At 37.2% G+C, this 22,023-nt stretch overlaps 1 protein-coding gene across 3 annotated transcripts in view; it reads left to right on the forward strand.

Annotated features, from left to right (window-relative positions):
• Nucleotides 1-22,023, forward strand: part of DNAH11 (dynein axonemal heavy chain 11) — a 295,727-nt gene that overhangs the window by 24,110 nt on the left and 249,594 nt on the right. For all 3 annotated transcript variants that reach the window (XM_070264673.1, XM_023639347.2, XM_070264674.1), the window contains exons 9-14: nt 10,369-10,485; nt 14,938-15,075; nt 15,387-15,511; nt 16,344-16,539; nt 18,906-19,010; nt 19,163-19,555. In XM_070264673.1, coding sequence (XP_070120774.1) covers nt 10,369-10,485; nt 14,938-15,075; nt 15,387-15,511; nt 16,344-16,539; nt 18,906-19,010; nt 19,163-19,555 — 1,074 coding nt within the window. The remainder of the gene's footprint in view (nt 1-10,368; nt 10,486-14,937; nt 15,076-15,386; nt 15,512-16,343; nt 16,540-18,905; nt 19,011-19,162; nt 19,556-22,023) is intronic.

Genomic DNA, 22,023 nt, shown 5'->3' on the forward strand with positions numbered 1-22,023 from the left:
TTTGTCACTTAATGTATTTTAGCAGTCATTCTGTATCACTCCAATAGCATTGCCTGCTTTTTTTTTTAACAATTGCATATTATTCCTTTGAATTTATCTACTTTAAATAACGTTTAAAAATAAATAGTACTTGTCATTCTTTAAAAATTTACTTAGAAACTTCTGCTTCTGGGAAGATGAAGTAGATGTACTTTTCCCTATTCCTCTCACTAAGTGCAACTAAAACACTGGTCACTCTATAGAAAACAAGCATAAGAAAACTCTGAAAGGTGAAAAGAAGGCAGATCAGCTAGGGACCTTGGGACCCAAAAGACAACATGGTGATGAGTTCCTTGAATTTCCTTGTTGCCTGAGATAAACCAGACTTGGAGCTGAGGACACTGGCAACCTGGAAACACCAATGGGCACAGACAGAAAAATCCCCAATAAAACGTGATCTCAAGAAAGGAGTAGCTTAGCAAGACAAAATTTGTAGACCATAATCTCTCTAGTTTAGCTAAACACCGCAGAAGAAACTGTGTCCCACCCCGTCCATGTCAGCAAAGACTGAATGAGGAGCCTAGACTTACACCCAGTCTGTAACAAGGTACCCCAGTCCCCATCTCCACTGGAGTGGTCTCAGTGATGGCCAAGTAGGAAGCTATGATTTTCATCCCCACCGGCTAATGATGAGCTCACTCTCTGTGGTGTTAGTGGAGACCACATGGAATTCAAGATTTCTTTCCTTACCCAGCAGCATTTTTACTATGCTGGGGTAGGGTCAGAGGAAGCCTAGTGGAGAGTCTGGACTTGCAACATGGCCAGATGGTAACCAGGTTACCTGCACTGTCACATCCATGGAGACCACATGGGGAACTGGAGTACCCAGCCATGACAAGGAGCTCTTCACTTAGGTTTTAATGGATGCTGAATGGAGAATGTGGACTTCTGTCTCCACCTGACAGTGATGAGGCTGGAGCAATATCCAAGAAAGCTATCAAAAACTGAAGGTTATAAGATCCAAAGTCTTGTAACATAATATGAAAATGTCCAGAGTCAGTAGAAAAATCATTCATTATACCAAGAACAAGGAAGATCTCAACTGAATGAAAAAAGACAACTGATAGATGCCAATATTGAGACGACAGAGTTGTTAGAATTACCTGACGAAGATTTTAAAGAGCCATGCTAAAAATGCTTCGACAAGCAATTGTGAACATATTTGAAACAAATGAAAAAATAGAAAGCCTCAGTAAAGAAATAGAAGATATAAAGAACAAATGGGAATTTCAGCACTGAAAAATATAACAAAAATACAAAGCACAGTGATTTGGTACAATGGCAGAATAGAGGGATAAAGGAAAGAATCAGTGAACTAGAAGACATAGCAATGGAAACCACTCAGTCTGAACAATAAAGAGAACATAGACTGAAACAAAATGAACAGAGCCTCAGGGCCTTGTGACACTAACAGCCTAGCATTCATGTTCTTGGAGTGCAAAAAGAGAGGAGAAAGACTGTGAGGCTGAATCCTCAAAGAAATAATGGCTGAAAACTTCCTAAATTTGGCAAGACACACATACAGGTTCAAGAGGAAATTAGAAATCAATAGCAGAAAGATAAACCCAAGAATAAACCCAGAGAAATCTATGCCAAGACTCATCATAAATAAAGTTCTGAAAACTGAACACAAAGAAGAAATCTTGAAAGTAGTGAGAGGGAAATGATAGCTTAGCTAAAGGGAAAAATGACTTCAATGACAATGGATCCCTTATAAAAAATCAAGGTCACCAGAAGGAAATGGCAAAATATTTTTTAAGTGCTGAAAGAAAAGAACTGTTAACTCAGAATTCTCTACCCATTGAATAATACCCTTCAGGAATAAAGGGGAAATCAAGAAATTCTCAGATGAGCAAAAACTAGGAGATTTGTTCCTAGTAGAGTAACCCTCAATATAGAAAGGAAATGATAAAAGAGGAAACCTTGGAGCACCAGGAACAATATGGTAAGCAAAAATATCTGTCAATACAATAGACTTTCCTCCTCCTCTTGAGTTTTCTAAATTTGTTTAATGGAGGAAACAAAAATTATGACACCGTGACTCTAAACTTATGTACAGAAAATATTTAAGACCATTATTTTATAAATGGAAGAGAATAAAGGGATCAAAGTAGAGATAAGGTTTTTCTTTTTTTACCTTTTTTTTTATAATTTTTTTTTTTTTTTAGATTTTATTTTTTCCTTTTTCTCCCCAAAGCCCCCCGGTACATAGTTGTATATTCTTCATTGTGGGTCCTTCCAGTTGTGGCATGTGGGACGCTGCCTCAGCGTGGTTTGATGAGCAGTGCCATGTCTGCGCCCAGGATTCGAACCAACGAAACACTGGGCCGCCTGCAGCGGAGTGTGCGAACTTAACCACTCCGCCACGGGGCCAGCCCCTCTTTTTTTACCTTTTTGAAAATTGTAGTGAAATGTGTTTTACATAAAATTTACCATTTAAACCATTTTTAAGTGTAAAATTCAGTGGCATTAAGTGTATCCACAATATTGTACAACTGTCGCTACTATCCACTTCATCCCAAACAAAAACTCTGTACCCATTAAATGATAACTCTCTATTACCCCGTCCTTTTAGGCCCTCGTAATCTCTGTTCTACTTTCTCTCTCTATGAATTTATTTTAGCTACGTCATATAAGTGGACCCAAACAATATTTGTTTTCTTGTGTCTGGTTTTATTTTCACTTGGCATAATGTCTTCAAGGTTCATTCATATTGTAGCATGTGTCAGAATTTCATTCCTTTTTAAGGCTAAATAATCCATTGTATGTATATACTGCATTTTGTTTATTCATTTGTTGATGGATACTTGGGTTGTTTCTACCTTTTGGCTACTCTGAATAATCATTCTATGAACACTAGTGTACAAGTATCTGCTTGAGTCCGTGCTTTCACTTCTTTTGTGTATATAGCTAGGATTAGAATTAGTGGATCATATGGTAATTCTATGTTTAACTTCTTGAGAAATTTCCATATGGATTTCCATAGTGGTTGAACTATTTTTCCTTCCCACCAGCAATGCAGGATTCCAGTGTCATCACATCTTCACCAACATTTGTTCTTTTTCTTTTTTCATTTTTTTTTTTTTTTGATAATAGCCGTCCTAATGGCTGTAAAGTGATATCTCGTTGTGGTTTGATTTGCATTTCCCTAATGATTGGTGATGTTGATCATCTTTTAGTGTTTATTGGCAATGTTTATCTCTTTGCTGAGAAATGTCTGTTCAAGTCTTTTGCCCATTTCTGAATTGTGTTCTCTTGAGTTGTAGGAGTTCTCTTTACATATTCTGGACATTATTCCCTTATCAGATTCATGATTTACAGATAGTTTCTCCGATTCTATGGTTTGTTTTTTCATTCTCTTGATAGTGTCCTTTGATGCTAAAAAGTTTTTAATTTTGTTGAAGTCAAACGTATCTATTTTTTTTTGTTGCCTATGCTTTCAGTGTCATCTCCAATAATTGACTGCCAAATGCAATCTCATAATTTTCTCCAGTATTTTCTTCTACGAGTTTTATACTTGTAGCTCTTGTATTTAGTTTTTTGATCCATTTTGAGTTAATTTTTATGTATCTTGTAAGGTAAGGGTTCAGCTTTATTGTTCATCACTAATGTCTAGAAATGCAGCTGACTTTTTGTGTATTGATTTTGCATCCTGCAACTTTGCTGAATTTATTACCTCTAATAGTTTTTTTTGGGGGGGGGGTGCAGAATCCTTAGGGTTCCCTACACATAAAATCATGTCATCTGTTAACAGAGATCATTTTCCTTCTTCTTTTCCAATTTGGATGCCTTTTCTTTCTTTCTTTCTTTTTTTTTTTTTTTTACCTAATTGCTCTGGCTAGTATAGAAGTGGTGAAAGCAGGCATTCTTGTCTTGTTTCTGATCTTAGGGGAAAAGCTTTTAGTCTTTTACCATTGAGTAGGATGTTAGATGTGGGTTTTTCATGGATGGTCTTTATCAGGTTATGGAAGTTTCCTTCTATTCCTACTTTATTGAGTGTTTTTATCATGAAAGGATGTTGAATTTTGTAATGTTTTCTTCTGCACCAGTTGATGTGATCATGTTGCCATTTTTTTCCCCTTCATTCTGTTAGTGTGATGTATTACATTGATTTTTCATTTGCCATCCTTATATTCTATATAAACTCGGTCATGGTGTATAATCCTTTTAATATACTGCTAGATTTTGTCTACTAATTTTCATTGAGAGTGTTTGCGTCATTATTTATTTATTTGCATCATTATTTATGAAGGATAGTGGCCTGCAGTTTTCTCTTCTTGTGGTATCTTTATCTGGCTTTGGTATCAGGCAATGTTTGCCTTATAGAATGAGTTAGGAAATGGTTCTTCTTAAGTTTTTTGAAACAGTTTGAGAAAGATTGGTGTTAATTCTTCAAATGTTTGATGATATTCACTAGTGAAGCAATCTGGTCCTGGGCTTTCCTTTGTTGGAAGGTTTTTGATGACTGATTCAATCTCCTTACTAGTTCATAGGTCTATTCAGATTTTCTATTTCTTCATGATTCAGCCTTGGTAGATTGTGTGTTTCTATGAATTTGTCCATTTCATATATGATTTGCAATTTAGTGTATAATCGTTCATAGTACGTTTTTATAATCCTTTGTATTTCTGTAAAATTGGTAGTAGTATCCAAGCTTTCATTTTAGTAATTTGAGTCTTCTCTTTTTTCCTTAGTCAATCTAGTTAAATGTTTGTCAATTTCATTGATCTTTTCGAAGAACCAACTTTTGGGTTTTTTTTCTTTTCACTATTTTTCTATTGCCTATTTCATTTATCTCTAATTTTTATTGTTTCCTTCCTTCTGCTAGCTTTGGGATTAGTTTGCTCTTTTTCAGCTCCCTTAAGGTGTAAAGTTAGGTTATTCATCTGATATCTTTTTTTCTTTTTGAATGTATGTGTTTACAACTATAAATTTTTCCTCTCAGCACTGCTTCTGTTGCATCCTGTAAATTTTGGTGGGTTTTTTTTTTCCCCATTTGTCTCAAGGTATTCTTAATTTCCCTTGTGATTTCTTCCTTGACTCATTGGTTGTGGGAGGTAAGATTTCATACTTTACTTGAACTGGTGGAAGATCACAACATTAGACACTGATAACTAATGTATGTGTAATGTAATATGTGGTGCAATATGAAGAGATACACTGAAAACACTGTAGGTACATCAAATGTAATTCTAAAAAAAGTTCAAATAATTAGAGTTACAGAAAAAGAAGGAAAAAAGAGAGAACTGAAAACAAAAAAATAAAAGGGCAGACTTAAACCCTAACATAGCAATAATGTAAATGACCTAAATATTCCAAGACAAAGAGATTAAAAGAGTGGATTAAAAAACATGACCCAACTATATACTTTCTTCCAGAAACTCACTTCAAATATAACCATATATGCAGATTAAAAGTAAAAGGACAGAAAAAGACATGATGCAAACATTAGTCAAAGGAAAGCAGTATTGGCTGTGCCAATATCAGATAAAGTAGACTTCATAGTAAAAATTACCAGAGAGGAACCTTATATAACAATAAAAGGGTCAATCCACCAAGAAGACCTAGCAATTCTAAAGGTGTATGCACCAAACAACAGAGCAGCAAAATATATGATTCAGAAACTGGTAGAACTGAAAAGAAAAATAGACAAATCCACAATCCTAGGTGGAGACCTCAGTGCTGTCTTCTCAGTAATTGAAAGAACAAGTGGATGGGAAATCAGTAAAGATAGAGAAGAACTTCATGCCATCAACCAAGAGGATCCGATTAACATTTATAAAATACTCCCTGCAACAACAGCGGAACTCATATTTTTCAAGTTCTCGTGAAACATGTGCCGTGATATGGCATATCTTAGGCCATAAGACAAACCTCAACAAATGTAAAAGATCTGAAATCATACAGTGTGTGTTATTTGACAGTGAAATCAAACTAGAAATCAGTAATGGAAACATAACAGGACCATCTCTAAACATTTGGAAACTAAATAGTACATTTCTAAATATTCCATGAATCAAAAAAGTAGTCTCAAGGGAAATAAAATATAGAGAATGAAGTGAAAATGAAAATATATCAATTTGTGGGAACTAAAGCAGTTCTGAGAGGGAAATTAGGCTCTAAATGCATGCATTAAAAAGGAAATTTTCAAATCAGTAATCTAAGTTTTCACCCTAATAACCTAGAAAAAGAAGAGCAAAATAGACACAGAGCAATCAGAAAGAAGGAAATAATAAAGAGCAGTAATCACTGACATTGGAAACAAAAGAAAAATCAAATGAAACTAACAGCTGGTTCTTTGAAATGATAGAGCCTCTAGCAAGACTAGAAAGAAAAAAAAGAGAAATTACCAATATCAAGAATAAAATGAACTATTACTACGTCTTCTTAAGACATTAAAAGAATAATAGGAAATAACCACAGACAAACAAAAAACCTCCACACATGTAAATTTGACAACTTAGATGAAATGGACCATTTGCTCAAAAAACCAGAACTGCTACAACTCACCCAATATGAAATAATTTGTTTTGAGATGTAATTGATGTTTAGCTTTACATTAGTTTTAGGTGTATAACAATGATTTGATATGTGTGTATATTGCAAAATGATTATCACAGTAAGTTTAGTTGACATCCATCATCACACACAGTTAATTTTTTCCTCCTGAGATGGGTGAAATAGATAATTTGAGTAACACTATAACTTTTAAGCAAATTGGATTTGTCGTTAAAAACTCCCAAAAAGGAATAGTCCAGGCCCAGATTGTTTCACTGGAGAATTCTACCAAATATTTAAGAATGAATAACAATTCTACACAATCTCTTCCAGAATACAAGGAACACTTCCCTTTATTTCTAGGAGGGAACACTTCCCAATATGTTTTATGAAGCTAGTAGTTACTACCCTGATACCAAAGCCAGACGAGATAATGCAGAAAAGGGAAAAGTACAAACTATTATCCCTGATAAATATAAATATAAAAATCCTTAAATTTTTAGCAAATAGAATTCAACCATATGTAAGAAGAATTAAACACCATGTCCAAGTGGGGTTTATTCTTGGAATGCAAGGCTGGTTCACTATTTGAAAATCAGCGTAATCCCCATATCAACAGATGAAAGAAGAAAAACATCATGATTGTGTCAATCAACGTCTAAAAAACATTTGGCCAAATTTAACAACCATTCATGATAAAAACTCCCAGAAATAGGAACAGGGGAACTTCCTCAACTTGATAAAGAGCATCTACCAAAAGCCTAGAGCACATTAAACGTAATGGTGAAGGACCTTCCTACTTCCCAAACACACAGCATTGTATTCAGCTGCCTACTCAACATCTCCACTTAAGTATTTAATAGACATCTCAAAATAAGTGTGCTAAACCGAACTCCTGCTTTGCCTCTCCCCAAACCTACTCTTCCTTGTCTTCTCCAACTAATTAAATGGTATATATAATGGGCTGCTTAGTGCAAAACCTTGGAGTCTTCCATGATCTCGCTCTTTTTCTCACAAGGTTCTGTCAGATATACCCTGAAGATATATCCAGATCTCATCTCTGCCCTGAATTATTGCACTTGCCCCTAACATGCTCCCTCAGCACCTGTCTTGGCTCTGTTAGGGTCTGTTCTTGACATAGGAGCTTGAGTGCTTTTTTAGAAGCTGAGTCAAACCATGGCATTTCTCTAGCTAAAACTCTTCAATAATTTCCCATGTCACTTATTAGGGCATTTTTGCAGTTTTCAGAATATAGAAAAGATTTTATAATGATTCTTCAGTAATACTAACATATTATTTATTCTTCAATGGTTAATTGAGAAACAATTGTGTGCTGGGAACTCCATTAAATGTTGGTACTGTAACTGTGAAAAAATAAACCTGGCCGTTACACTCACAGAGCTTAAAATCCAGGTAGGCAATTACATAGTGTACTCAGTGCTGGGGTGTGAGAATTATGGAGTGCTGTGAGAGCATTTGTGAAGGGCCCTTTCCGAGAGGAGGTGACAAGGAAACTGAGAAAATAGCTGAAGGGTAAATAGAACTGAAAAATAAATAGAAATGAAGCAGGTGAGGAGAAAGGGATTAGCAGAAAATTGTATTACACAGGGAGAGCATGCAATAAGGCAGATGTGGCTGGATCCTCAAGTGTGAAAGGGGGAGAGTGTGGGAAAGGTTGAGAGCAGTGAGTAGGGTACAGATCACATAGGGCCTTGTGGTGAGGATAAGACTTGGAGACTTTGTCTTAAGAAATTAAGGGTTCTGAATTGAGATGATGAATTGGAGGATTAAAAATGAGTGACATAATAAGATTTCTGTTTAAGAAAGCTTATTTAGGACTGCAGTTGGAGAATGATTTGGAGAAACAAGAATAGAGGCAAAGAAAGTAGTTAGGAAGTGGTTAACAGAAATCCAGGTGAGTGGTAATGGTGATCTGGACCCGGGTGATGCCTGGAGTGATGGAGAATGGTGGACACATTCGAGAGGTGATTACAAGAAAAGATTGATACCGCTTGACCAAGAAAGAAAGGGGTCAAGGAGATTGCTGAAATTTCTGCTAGGGTATATAAAAAGAACAGCTGCTTTATAGAGAGGACAATGAGTTCAGATTGGTGCAAGATAAATCTGAATTATCTGTGGGACTTCCTAGGGGAGAGGTGCCACCAGCAGTTCTGAATCGGGTTGAGTGAGTAAGAGAGAGAAAAGAATTTGGGAGAGAGGGAGAGCTATCCAGGATGGAGATTAGCAATTTTTCCCTGTCTCAGATATTACTTATTTACTAAGGGTTCAAATAATGTTTGAGGATCTTAAGTTGTACGTTCCTTGTTGCCATACCAAGAAGAGGGATAAGTTAGGCATGTTACAACTTGTTGGGAAGCTGTGTTTGCTTTTGAAAGTCAGTGATCCTTGAATGAAGAGGCTGTCTGACTCAATTCAGGAGGACTGGAGACTTCCTCTTGATGCTAAGTATAACATTGTGGTCTGTGACACACAGCGCTCTAGAACTTTGCTGTTACACTCTGTTGTCAGTGTGCGTTAAATGCAGCATAAGGTGCCTGCCTTCATAGAAACATAGAAACATCATGGCTGGAGCGTGGGCTGTGGAGCCAGTTTGCCTGGCTTTCAGTTCTGGTCCTCCCGTTCACCAATGGTGTGACTGTGGGCAAATTATTTAACTTCTCTGAGTTTCTTTTGTCTATAAAATGGAAAAAATGTTATCTGCATTGTATGTTATTGTGAGAATAGAGTTAATAATGTAAAGCGCTTTAGAACAGAAAGCTGAATAAATGTTAGCTGTCGTTAGTATTATTACTATTGTTACTATTAATAGACGTAGGCTCAATTTATGGAGGTAGTGGAGGACGTCATTAGGTTAGATGTGTGGCATGCGCTCCAGGGATAGTTTGCCTGGAAAGCCCAAAGTGTTTCTGAATTTCTGCAAGTTCTTCACTATAGACTGTGGATTGCAATGCTATGCAGATGATAGTTAATCTTTCACTGTTTCATTCTTTCTAATTATGGGAGTGGGTGTTTATGTGTTAGGAGGAAACCGGGGTTTGTTAACTGCCTGTTAATAACACAGTGGGAAAATGTAAGAGTATTCTGTTTCGTCTCTGTCGCTAATGATGCTTTCTTATAGATCTGTGATTTTAGTTCTCACCTGAAGAAATAGTGTTTTCTGGTAGGTTTTCTGCTCCATGAAAAACAAGACAAAACTTACTATTTATAGATTTACTAAAGTTATAATGAGAATGGGTTCTCTTTTTTCTTTTCTGAAAAGCACTGCTTTTTCATTTATAATCAAAATGGATTGGTAGAAGGACAGACTAGTGAGTCAAGGTACTGATGTTGGGGTCTGAGCCAGTGGAATTATGAAAGCCTGGGCTGACAGTGCTAAATGTTCAGTGCTTCTATAAGGCTGTCACTTGAATAGTCAGTCAGATATAGCTTTCTCTCTCCCTTTTTTTTTTATTGGTCAGGAAGATTGGCCCTGAGCTAACATCTGCTGCCAATTTTCCTCTTTTTGCTTGAGGAAGATTGCTCCTGAGCTAACATCTGTGCCAATCTTCCTCGTTTTATATGTGGGATGCTGCCATAGCATGGCTTGACAAGCAGTGTGTAGGTCTGCACCTGGGATCCAAACCCATGAACTACGCCACTAGGTCAGCCCCAAGAGATAGTTTTCTTGATCTTCCCTAGAATCCTGCTATGAAAAATAAATTCATGCAGAGAGAGAGGGGGAAACAGCGGGAGGTGTTATGCTTATGTGATTTGCTATTTTCACTGTTGGATTCTTTCCTATAAACTACTATTTTACTTTTAATTTTGCAGGAATTTGAAAGAGATTATGTTGTGTTTAAGTCCAGAATTTTGGATTTTGACAGAAGGCTTGGGACAATTCTTTGTGAAGGTTTCTTTAACTGCAATGGTTTAGAAGCTGTATTTAAGGTTAGTGCTGAAGAAGGTATCATAAAAATGTTTTACTAATGAATAATTTAGACTGTTAGATGAAGGGAGTGAATACATTCCTTTCTGATCCGGGTAAACTATTAACTAGTCACATTCTCTTCGTATTCAGCTCATTGAATTATAAGCTTTGAATGATGCACTAATGAATAATGAAGTTTACTTCAGACAAGTCAGTTTTAGGACATTGAACTATTGATCTTTTCTTGCATTCACAGTCTTTTAGCTCTCATTACCTTTAGAGCAAGTTTAGCTCTACAAAATATTGGTTTAAAATTAAGCCACAGTGAAAACTATCTGTTAATTCAAGAATTTCATTTCTTTACCATTGTTTCCATATGTTGGGCTCACCTGCCTACTTTATTACTTTGGCTGAAACAAATAGCAATTTATATGCTGTATTTCATCAAGTGTAAGATGTCTGATTATCAGACATGCCATTATTTTGTGTATGAATAAAGAAAAATACTGCCAGAAAATTATGAATCCATTGATTATATAATGTAGTCCAATTTCAGAGATGTTAAAATGTGAAAGAATGTCATAGAATTGATGAAATATGTTATATAGGTATTCAGAGTTACATAAAATAAAAGCATCTTGATAGTCCTCCCAGATGCAAAGCTTATAACGTAGGGAATAGGGCACTGTGTGAAACTTGATTTTCAAAGAAGAGAATTGCAAGTCAAGTGTAAATTCAGGTGACATCCCCAAAGAGGAATCGAGGCTTCAATATCAGAAGAAACACAGCTAGAGAATCCTGGGCACAATTCGTAGAAAATGGCAGTGCAAAACAATATAACCGACACAGACTTTATGTGAAATATTTGTTTGATTTTGACTTTCGAAATTGTTGGTCAGATGGTCATGAAGCTGCTTGTGTTTTGTGGCCTCAGTCAAGCGTTTTAACATGAGAATTCATGAGGATCAAGTAGTTCTTAGTCTTTTAAGAGGTCTTGGATGAAACTGAGATGCAGCTGGCTAAAATATATAGCCTGTTGTTATAAAGTGAAACCCCCTGTAATCCTCTCTCTCAAAAATTATCTTTACTGCTACTTTTTCTTTGACTAGATATGCATACGTATTTCAGAATATGCCATCATATTCTGGTCCTTGTAACCTTTTTCACTTAACAACGAATCAGACATATTTTTCTTGCTTTTGTAGTGGAATTCAACAGTATTGCTTTTAACGGCTATGTAGTAGTCTGTCATATTCTCTGTTGCTGGAACGACTTTTGTGCTTTTGTAGACAACTGGGAGAAAGAATGTAGAGTGAAATCTCAATTACAGAGGGCTCCTGCCTTTTCTAATTCAAATCTCTTTGCTTCTCACAACCATTGATGTGGATTCTATTTTAGCACATGCCAGTTAGTTTTTTCTAAACAATTTTCTCTCTTACCTTATTGTCATATACTTTTTTCTTTAACTTTCCACATATTTGTACCTTGTCTACTGAAAAATAGGAGACCTTGCCCCTGTAGGCTCTGCAGAGGTGGGACGTCGTCTTGGAGTTTTTGTGATATCTAGACTGCCTTCTGCAATAACTTAAATAAATCAGGCACCTATTAACTGCTTGTGGTTAGGAGCACTGACTGGTTGTCACAGTACTGAAATGACCCACCAAGGGTAAACTGCAGGGAGAGTACTAGCAGAAGAAAAAGTTACCGTGTTGTATATTTAGAGAGAAAATGATTTCTACCATAGGTGTAGGATGATGAGCTCTGACTATTTACTGTTGTATCCCAGGGAATAAATATTTGCAGACCATTCTCTGAAGACCATGATTCAATGCCTGCTCTTGGCAAAGACATGACCAGGAAGGGTGCTGAAATCAAGCACGATTCTACTTTATTATAGAACTAGTACAACCCCTACAGTGTTGGCACTCACAACAAAACAAGACAAAATACTAATAGATGGTTCTCTAAAATGCAATATCTCTATGTGAAGATAGACTGAAGTGTGTAAGACAAAAAAGTGTCTAGAAAAGTCTTCAGATAGTATCATTGAAAACTATAAAATTGTGAAGTGTATATGGTTCAAGTGGCACTATATTAAAAAAATCTTTGAAAGAGACAAACCTAGGAAAAATATAAATATCTACTACTTTGAACAGTGCCAATGGCATTATGAAAAGCCATATTACATAATGAAACTGAGAAGAAAAAAATTAAGGTAAACCTTACAGATCTCAAATGGCATATTTAGGAGAGAAGCATATATGGGAATCAGTCTTGAATGTTTGGGGATTGATCTGAAGGACATCGTCTATACGTTTCTGTTAGTTCCAATATGAGAAGGAAGCAAGAGGTTCAAATGACCTTTATTCTCACCCTGGAGGGTGCTTTTTATATATTTGTGATGTTAAAAAATTATAATAATATATACTTCTTAAAAGATTAAGACTTGTCTTACTACTACTTTCTGGCTTTACACCCTCCCCCAAAGAATATTTTCCTTGTCTCTTTCCTCTTTTGCCCTTGGAGTTCAGTCCCACTAAGCATATCAGGTAGGCAGAGTGATGTAGCTAGAACATTTCTGGTATTGTTTCAGTTGTGGTCAATAGGATAAGTGTTTGAAAGAAGATGTTATGAAATAAATGTGTTTCCCTGCTGTTGCTGAAGTACCTTTCTTTGTTAAATCCATGAGACGATGTTTACTTTTCAATTTTAACATGAAGTCCTAACTCACCAAAACAATGGTTGTGAGAAGAAAGTTAATAATTTACATTTTGCTAGATAGCAGCTAACCAAGAAGATTTTAAAATATTTAGCAGTTTTTACAGTAATTATAATTGGTATTACCAGAGAAAAAGCCAGAATGTGTTTGTCTAAATTGGGCTCTCAGAGATGGTTAGATTTACCTTTTAGTTTGTATAATTATTTCATTGTGTTGATTTTTTTTTTCAGTGAATGTAGTTTATGAAAATGTTTACAATGAAGCTGTTTTTTAAAGAAAACAAATATGGGGGAACACCTATTATTTCCCCAAGAGGAAGGACAAAGCTCTCTTTTGCCACATTGCTAACAAGGCACAAAGCTTGGCATATGGTTTTCTGCCATGTTGATTGTAATTAGTTATTTCGGGGAGATATCCTCTTCTATTTCAAAGAAAATGTCTGTATAACAGGCCTTATAACTAACATTTTATGAAGCCCATACAAAGTAAGCAAATAAAATAACAATCTTAAATGGTTCCTTGGCAGATAAGAGGTTGCCCAGGGAATCACAGATCCCAATGGCAGGCTGCTGAATGTCAGACGCCAGCTCTGCCACCGGCTGTGTGAATCTGGGCAAGTTACTCTCTCCCCATAACTCAGTTTCCTTATCTGGGGCATGTGATAATAGCATTTTTAAGGCCCGTTAAAATGTAGTGCCTGGCACAGAGCAGTATCTGAACATTGGTTATATTAAAATATGTATTTTAATTAAATTTTTGCTTGTAAGGAAAACCATCTTATGCTAGAAGAATCCATGTGGGGCCAGAAACAAGACAGGAAGCTAATGGGAGTCCAAGGTTAGGCTGCCCAGCTAGCTAAGCCTTGTGGAAACTGGTGGCGAAAGTTGGTTTGGATCTGGGGGCTCCCTGGACTGAGTGAGAGGAGTTTGAGGGCCCTGCACTCTTCTGCTTGCTGGCAATGTGGTCCTGTTTCAGTCCACATGTCTGCTGTTTTCTGTCTCTCTACTCATTGGCTTCCTCTGCTTGCTAGAAGTTTCTGTTCTCTCACAATTTTGGCGGCATAGGTTCAGCCTGCCACAGCTTGATTCTCTTTCTGAGAAAGAATCTAATCAGCTCGAGGCATTGGTTTGAGCCGGGACATTGACGTGGAAGGAACTGTCTGCCTGTGGATGGTTGTCTGTGGAATAGGTCCCCACTGCTGCCCCAGGCCACTGTGTTGGGCATGGCTGGGTCATGTGGTATGCAACACGGGTGGTCATAACGGGACAGTCACTGTGACTGATGCATCCAGTATAATTATTAATGGTGTGACCTAGAGGTCCTTGATGTGGATATTCTTATATCTAAAGAATACATGTGCAAGAGGGGAGAACGAATAACGAGTACATGAATCTCGCTTCTGTTCTTATATCTGCAAAGTATCTTCTAAAATATTTCCTGGTGCCCAACAGGCAGAAGGAGTGTTAGCTGCGGTCAGGGATTGCTGACAGATAGTGGTTTGTTTCTGACTCCTCTCATTTTCTGCTGAAGAGAGTAAATTATTTACTTAGAATTTGCTTTCTTGGTTGCATAGAAATCGTAGGGAGATGCAAAAATATGTTTTAGATGTGGAGACATTGCAGGACATTTGCAGGGTTCTAGATTTTTGTTCTATCTCTAGTCAACTAAGAGGTTTAATAGGGGAAAGAGTGAGCTGAGTATTTGTATTAAAAACTCATGGCTCTTAACCTTTCCTTCACTTTGATTTTTATAGCTTTTGACCATATTTGGGAATTTTCTGGAGAAACCAGTTGTCATGGAAATTTTCAGCCCGCATTACAGCACACTAGTGCACATGTTTAATGCCGAGTTGGATATGTGTAAGCAATTGTATAATGAACACCTGAAACAGGTAAGTGGGGATAAAGTTGAGCATGTCCACAGTTTCATTTTTGTGGGTAATGCTATCAAGTAGAACTATATTTAATGATATCTAAAGATTAGATATAGGCACTAAAATTTTTATGCTTTTATTTCGTTTTCTTTATGGAGATGAAGAACCTGCCTTAGGGACATAACTCTTCTACTAATCAAGTTACTCAGCACGGAAGTTTCGTGTGTTTGTTCTGTGAAGCTACCAAAACGAACAGTTGCTTACAAGGTGGCAGTGCACTCTGATTAAATGTTCTCTTTCTTCCTCTTCACCAAAATATTAATTTTCAGGTTGAACAGGGAAATGTAGTTCTTAACAAGAATATGCCATTTACCTCAGGAAATATCAAATGGGCTGAAGAGGTCCTTGAACGGCTTCAAATGCTCTGGTCAAACTTTGCATCTCTCCAGTGTCTGTAAGTAGTTAGGCTTATTTCATGGTAAAATTAGCCTAATTATACAGGTGGTTTTTATATAGGGCCGTAAGCTGCTCATTTTAGCACTTAAAAGAGTCATTGCCTGCCTTTACTCTTTCCCTGGGCTGGGCTCATTGAGAAGGATTCAGCCCCATGGTTTCGGAATATGTTTAATAGGGCTCTATCATCTTCATGTATTTCCCTGTTTTTGGGTCTTTATCTTTTTTCTTTTCACTTTTCCATTTCACCTACAATATGTAGTTTTTTGTTATGGTTTTTCTTTTCTCCAGTGACTAGCACTCCTTTCATTTTGCAGATACTTTTTTTTTTTTTTTTGAGGAAGATTAGCCCTGAGCTAACATCTGCCACCAATCCTCCTCTTTTTGCTGAGGAATCCTGGCCCTGAGCTAACATCCATGCCCATCTTCCTCTACTTTATATGTGGGACACCTGCCACAGCATGGGTTGTCAAGTGGTGCCATGTCTGCACCTGGGATCCGAACCAGGCGAACCCCGGGCCGCTGAAGTGAACGTGCGCACTTAACCCCTGTGCCACCAGGCGGGCCCCTGCAGATACTTTTGTACCTTTCTCTTTGTAGGAATTGGTAACTCATTACTATTGGAATTTAGTAAAATCTTTGGAGTTCCATTCGTTTTATAAGTATATCTTTTAAGGCAAAGACGATTCATAAACAATATTTGACCTTTATTGTTTTGCTTCCTGGGTTTGATAGTGTATTTTATTATATTTTCTGCTGTATGTTACATTATTGTAAACTAGTTAGGCTGAAATATGTCTAATATAAATAAAAGAAAAACCATATTCCTACAGATTCTTGGAAAGTCCTGATGATGCCTTAGTTTATCAGAAGTATGTTGAAATGACAACTTTGCTAGACCAATTTGAAAATCGTATCTATAATGAATGGAAAAGTAACGTGGATGAAATATGTGAATTCAATTTGAATCAACCCTTGGTTAAATTCAGTGCCACAAATGGTCTTCTTGCTGTGAACTTTGACCCAAAGGTAGGAGTGCGATGTTTTAAAAATGTTTTGTAGATGCCATTTTTATTATAAGTATATTCCTGATACTTCCAGTCATTTATATTTTATTTGGGGATGGAATCATTAGTCTTTTATCAGAGGTTTTTGGCTTGAATTATATTCATAACACATATACCAGTATTTTTAGTTAATTAAAATTTCGTCACGTGAGTTAAGATTTGAGGAATCCACAGGATGTATGGAATGAGAGACCTGTCATGCTTTGAGTGGACAATGGTAAATTTTGATTTGTCATGATTTCCTTCAAAGGGACAATAAGCTTGAATACATGAAATTGATGGTAATTTTTATAAAACAATTTTAAAAAACACAGAAAACAACATATAAATGCAAAAGCAATATTAACGGTTAAATAATATCCAGGATGAAAATTACCTTTATTGTTCAGATCTTTTGTTATCCCATAATAAACCACATAATAGAAATTTCATATGGTTTCTGAATGTTTATTTTCTCAGTTTTATTGTATGTTATGTAATAATGAAAGTGTACGAACTTTAATAGTGATTATTACATATATTTGTGTGTATATATATTTGTATATAATGTACTATATGTGATATATACATGATAATTATGATATATATAGGTATGTATATGTTTTAAACATTCCATCTCTAAGTCTGATAGCTTGCTAGGTAGGAGGCACAAAATAAGCTTTCTTCTTTACTTACACAAATATGCTTTACAGGAAAGGGCAAGCATATGAGAATATCTATTTGTAAGTTACCATGACAAACAAAGTACTAGTTAAACATCTGGCTGAATTTTTAGACAGTGAAGATGATGTATTCGTTTGTAAAGATCGCCCCGTCTTTCGTGGCAGTCTTGATGTGGGCCTAGAAGTGGGAGAGTTAGCCTCACTCAATTTGGTAGTCATAATCTGCACTGGAATTCTGATCTGTTTCCCTAAAATATTACAAAGAATAGCACTTCATTTTGTTTATAAGTCTCAGCATGCGTACATAAATACATGACCTAGAGAACTGAGGATTCCCTCTGCCTTCTGATTTCATAAAACCAACTTATAGAAACTAAATTCCTGAGATGTTTTAGGGAGAATTCCTATGATTGTACCCGAAGGGATTAAGAACGCACAAAATATATTGTACTAGTTAACCTATGGAGTGACAACCCAAGAAGTCAGCTGATTTACCTTCTTAAGCATGTTGTGCGGTCTTTTCCTTAGAACCTGTGATTTTGGGGTACTGTCGGTTCTGCTACAATGTGACATACGCATTCCTAAAAATCACCGCACTGTGAAGGATTGCACAATAAAAAGTACAGAGCTTATGGGGAAAATGGGGGTTGGGGGTCCAGTACTCAAAAACTTTGTCAGTGATACATTAAAAAAATGGGAACTTAGGAAAAACAGAAAAGTTTTACACATTTTAAATGATTAAGTATTACATAAATACTACAATATATGTGACACTTTTGCTTTACAAAGACCTGAGGTTTGCTCATGGAAGTAGGTGTTAGAAGGGTTGCGATTGCGTCACTGTGAAGTGATGGAAGGAGGGTTATCTGAAACCAGGCAGAAGGTTGTACCACCAGAGTGGGTGGGCATGGCTCATCACACACGTGTGAACTGGGGTTCCTGATGGGTGTCTGATTTGTGTGCATAGGAGCGTTTTGCATACTCCTAAGCCTTTCAGTTCAGTCGGGTGCACTTTTTTAGCATTTACCTACGGTTTCTTGCTGATGAAATTGCAGATAAGCAAAGACAAAATTTGTGGTATGCTCAGATTGCTCCCTAGTATATCAATCATGTTGGAACAAATTTGTCTTTTCAAAACAAGCATTATAACAGAACTAATGGTACTGGGAAAAGACTGCGTCCAATTATGGCCTTCCATTCCAGATCTTGCTGTGCATATGTTGCTGTCTTTTGCTTGAGTTCTTTGTCTGCCAATGGGCCATAGTCAGTGATTTAAACCTGTGTTATTTCTACTTCTATATCATATGGAATGTATGATTGTTGCTTTTAGAAAGCGTATGAAGCCTCTTTACCTTGACAATTTGGAAATATAGTAATCACTGGGTGAAATTTTGAGTGTTTTGATTTTAACTTATGTTAAAATAGAACAATTCTTTTTTTTTGAGGAAGAAGATTGGCCCTGAGCTAACATCTGTGCCCATTGTCCTCTATTTTACATGTGGGATGCCTGCCACAGCATGGCTTGATGAGCAGTGTATAGATCCGCTCCCGCGATCCCAAACAGCGAACCCCCATCTGCTGAAGCAGAGCGCGCGAACTTAACCAATGAGCTGGCCCCGAATGATATTCTTAAAATATGTAATAATCCTTGATTTTCTTTTAATAGCTAGTGGCTGTATTGAGAGAAGTGAAATACCTTTTGATGTTGAAGAAATCTGACATACCGGATTCAGCCTTAGCTATCTTCAAAAAAAGAAACACTATTTTAAAGGTTTGTGTTTTTAGATATTAGGGCTTATTTTGAGTAGAAATATTTTGAGTTTTAATTATTAACCTGTAGCCCCATGATACTTTTATGCCTGTAAGAGAGAGAGTAGCTTTAATAAATTTGGCACTTTTTGTTTTGGTGTTTCCTTTGCTCAGTACATTGGAAATCTTGAACTTCTTGTGCAAGGATATAATAAGTTGAAACAAACTCTTCTGGAAGTTGAATACCCTCTGATTGAAGATGAGCTGAGGGCTTTGGATGAGCAGCTACAAGCAGTTGTGACATCACTGACATGGCAGGATGACTGCTGGGGATACATCGAGAAGGTGAAAACAGCCACCTCTGAGTTGGAGCGCAGAGTCGAGCACACACAGAACAACGTTACCATGATCCAGCAGACAATGAGGACTTGGGCTGAGTGTACGCTGCTTCCCAGGAGGGAGCACAGGAGGGAGACTGCCTTTACCTTGGAGGACAAGGGTGACTTGTTTATTAAAAAATACAGGCTAATTCAAGAAGATGGCCGCAAGATACACAGCTTGGTAGAGGTAATTGCTTATAAGGTTTTGAAATTTATAGATCTTTTCATTTAATTTAGAAAAGAGCAAAAATATTTAACCTAATCATGTAGGACTCTTTTTGGGCCTGAAAGAGCATTTTCTATGGTTTTAAGCATCTAAAATGGAGGAATTTGCATTATGTGCCTATAATTTCTACAGTGCTCACTATTCGCATTCCTGAGTGAAGAGATTAGAATGTGAGATATTTTGATGAAACAGAAAGGTTAGAGATAGGTTAGAGATATGTCTTTGTCATAGTTACATCCTCTTTTGGGTGCTGTTAATAGCTACCACTGTTTGTCAATGCCTATACGTGTCAGCCATCTTGTTTACATCATCTTATGTAACCCTCTCAACCATCTCCTAAGGATAGCAACAATAGTTACTCTCCTTTTAACAAATATTTGAGTTTTTAAAACAGTAACAGTATTCCAGTTATCAATTTAAGAGAAGACAGAAAAAACAAAACAAAACAAAAAAAACAGAAGGCAGAAAAATAAAAGCAAACAAACTAAAGTTCGTTGTCTCTTGGATTTTACATTCTAGTCAGGGAAGATAGAGAAAACAACAAATACATAATGTCACTTGGTCATAGGAGCAGTGGTGGAAAAATAAAGCGGAGTGTCTAGGATAGGGAATCAGTGGGGGGAGGATGGTATTTTATATGAGATGGTTGGAAAGGCCTCTTTACTAAAGTAGTGTTTCTGCAGAGACTTGAAACAGAAAGGAAACGAGCCGTATGGATATCAGGAGAAGGATGCTCTAGATAGCGAAAAGTGCAAAAGCTTTGAGGTAGGAGCATGGTTGGCCTGTTCAAGGTTAGAAAGCCAGCATGCCTGCAGCAGGGTTTGCGAGGGGAATAGTAGTAGGGGATGAAGTTCGAAAGCAACTAAGGGCACATCACATGGGACTGACGGGCCGTTATGAGAACTTTGGCTTTTACTCTGAGAAGAAATAGCAGCTGGAGACTCTCTGCTCAAAGTTCTTTCCCTGTTGAGTGTAAACCACAGGGGACAGGGAGACCATTAGATTATTATTATTTATTTTTATTTTTATTTTTTGTTGAGGTTATAATAGTTTACAACCTTGTGAAATTTCAGTTGTACATTATTATTTGTCAGTCATATTATAGGTGCACCTCTTTACCCTTTGTGCCCACCCCTCAGTCGCTTTCCCTTGGTAACCACTAATCTGTTCTCTTTGTCCCTGTGTTTGTTTATCTTCCACATATGAGTGGAATCATACAGAGTTTGTCTTTCTCTATCTGGCTTATTTGCTTAACATAATACCCTCAAGGTCCATCTGTGTTGTTGTGAGTGGGGCGATTTTATCCTTTTTATGGCTGAGTAGTATTCCATTGTATATATATACCACATCTTCTTTAGCCAATCATCAGTTGATGGGCACTTAGGTTGCTTCCACGTCTTGGCTATTGTGAATAATGCTGCAATGAACATAGGGGTGGATGAGTCTCTTTGAATTGTTGATTTGAAGTTCTTTGGGTAGATACCCAGTAGTGGGATGGCTGGGTGATATGGTATTTCTATTTTTAATTTTTTGAGAAATAGGAGATTATTTTAATAACCCAGGTGCTGATGGCTTGGATCAGGGTGGTAGTGATAGAGTCATATGCTAAATGTATTTTGAAGGTAGAGCCAAGATGATTTGCTGTGATGAGTCAGAGGAGAGAGAAGTCACGGGTAACTTTGAGAATTTTGTTCTGAGCAACTGGGAGATTGGAGTTTCCCCTTACTGATATGAGGAGGACTATGGTGAGGCAGATTTTGAGGGAGAAGACAGGATTTGGTTTTGGGCACATCAGTTAGAGATGCCTGCTCCAGGGGAGATTTTGAGTAGGCCAGCATTGCAGTTTTGAGACTGGAGTTCAGGCAAGAAGTTCAGGCAAGTGATACAGAATTGAGAGTCAGGAGCATACACATCATCTGTAAAGCCTTGGACTTAGATGAGATCATGTAGAGATTAATTGTAGATAGAGAAGAGGTCTAAGCGCTGACCTTGAAGTCGTCCCTGAGGTCAGGGAGAAGAGGAGGATCCAGCACAGGATGCTGAAAAATAGGCCAATGAAGTAGGAGGAAAATCAAGGAAGGTGATGTTCTGTAAAAACAAGTCAAGAAGGGATCTCAAGGAGGAGGAAGAGTTTGTCTCCGTCCCATCCTTATTTAGGACCTGAAAATGAGGACTGAGATTGACCGTCAGATATGGCAATGTGGAAGTCGTTGGTGAGCAGGACAGGAGCTGACCTGAGAGAGTAGAAGGCTGATTGGAGTGGGCTAATGAGAGAAGGGGAGAAAGGGGATGAGACAGCCAACGAACTCCTGAGGAGTTCTGATGTGGCAGGAACGAAACCTGGGCACTTGGGGTGTGGATGTCAGGGATACAGACGGTTTTATTTTTAATATTGGTTGATGTTTCAGGGTGGTTCTATGTTGATTGGA

Source organism: Equus caballus, chromosome 4 (assembly GCF_041296265.1).
Source record: "Equus caballus isolate H_3958 breed thoroughbred chromosome 4, TB-T2T, whole genome shotgun sequence".
Lineage (NCBI taxonomy): Eukaryota > Metazoa > Chordata > Mammalia > Perissodactyla > Equidae > Equus > Equus caballus.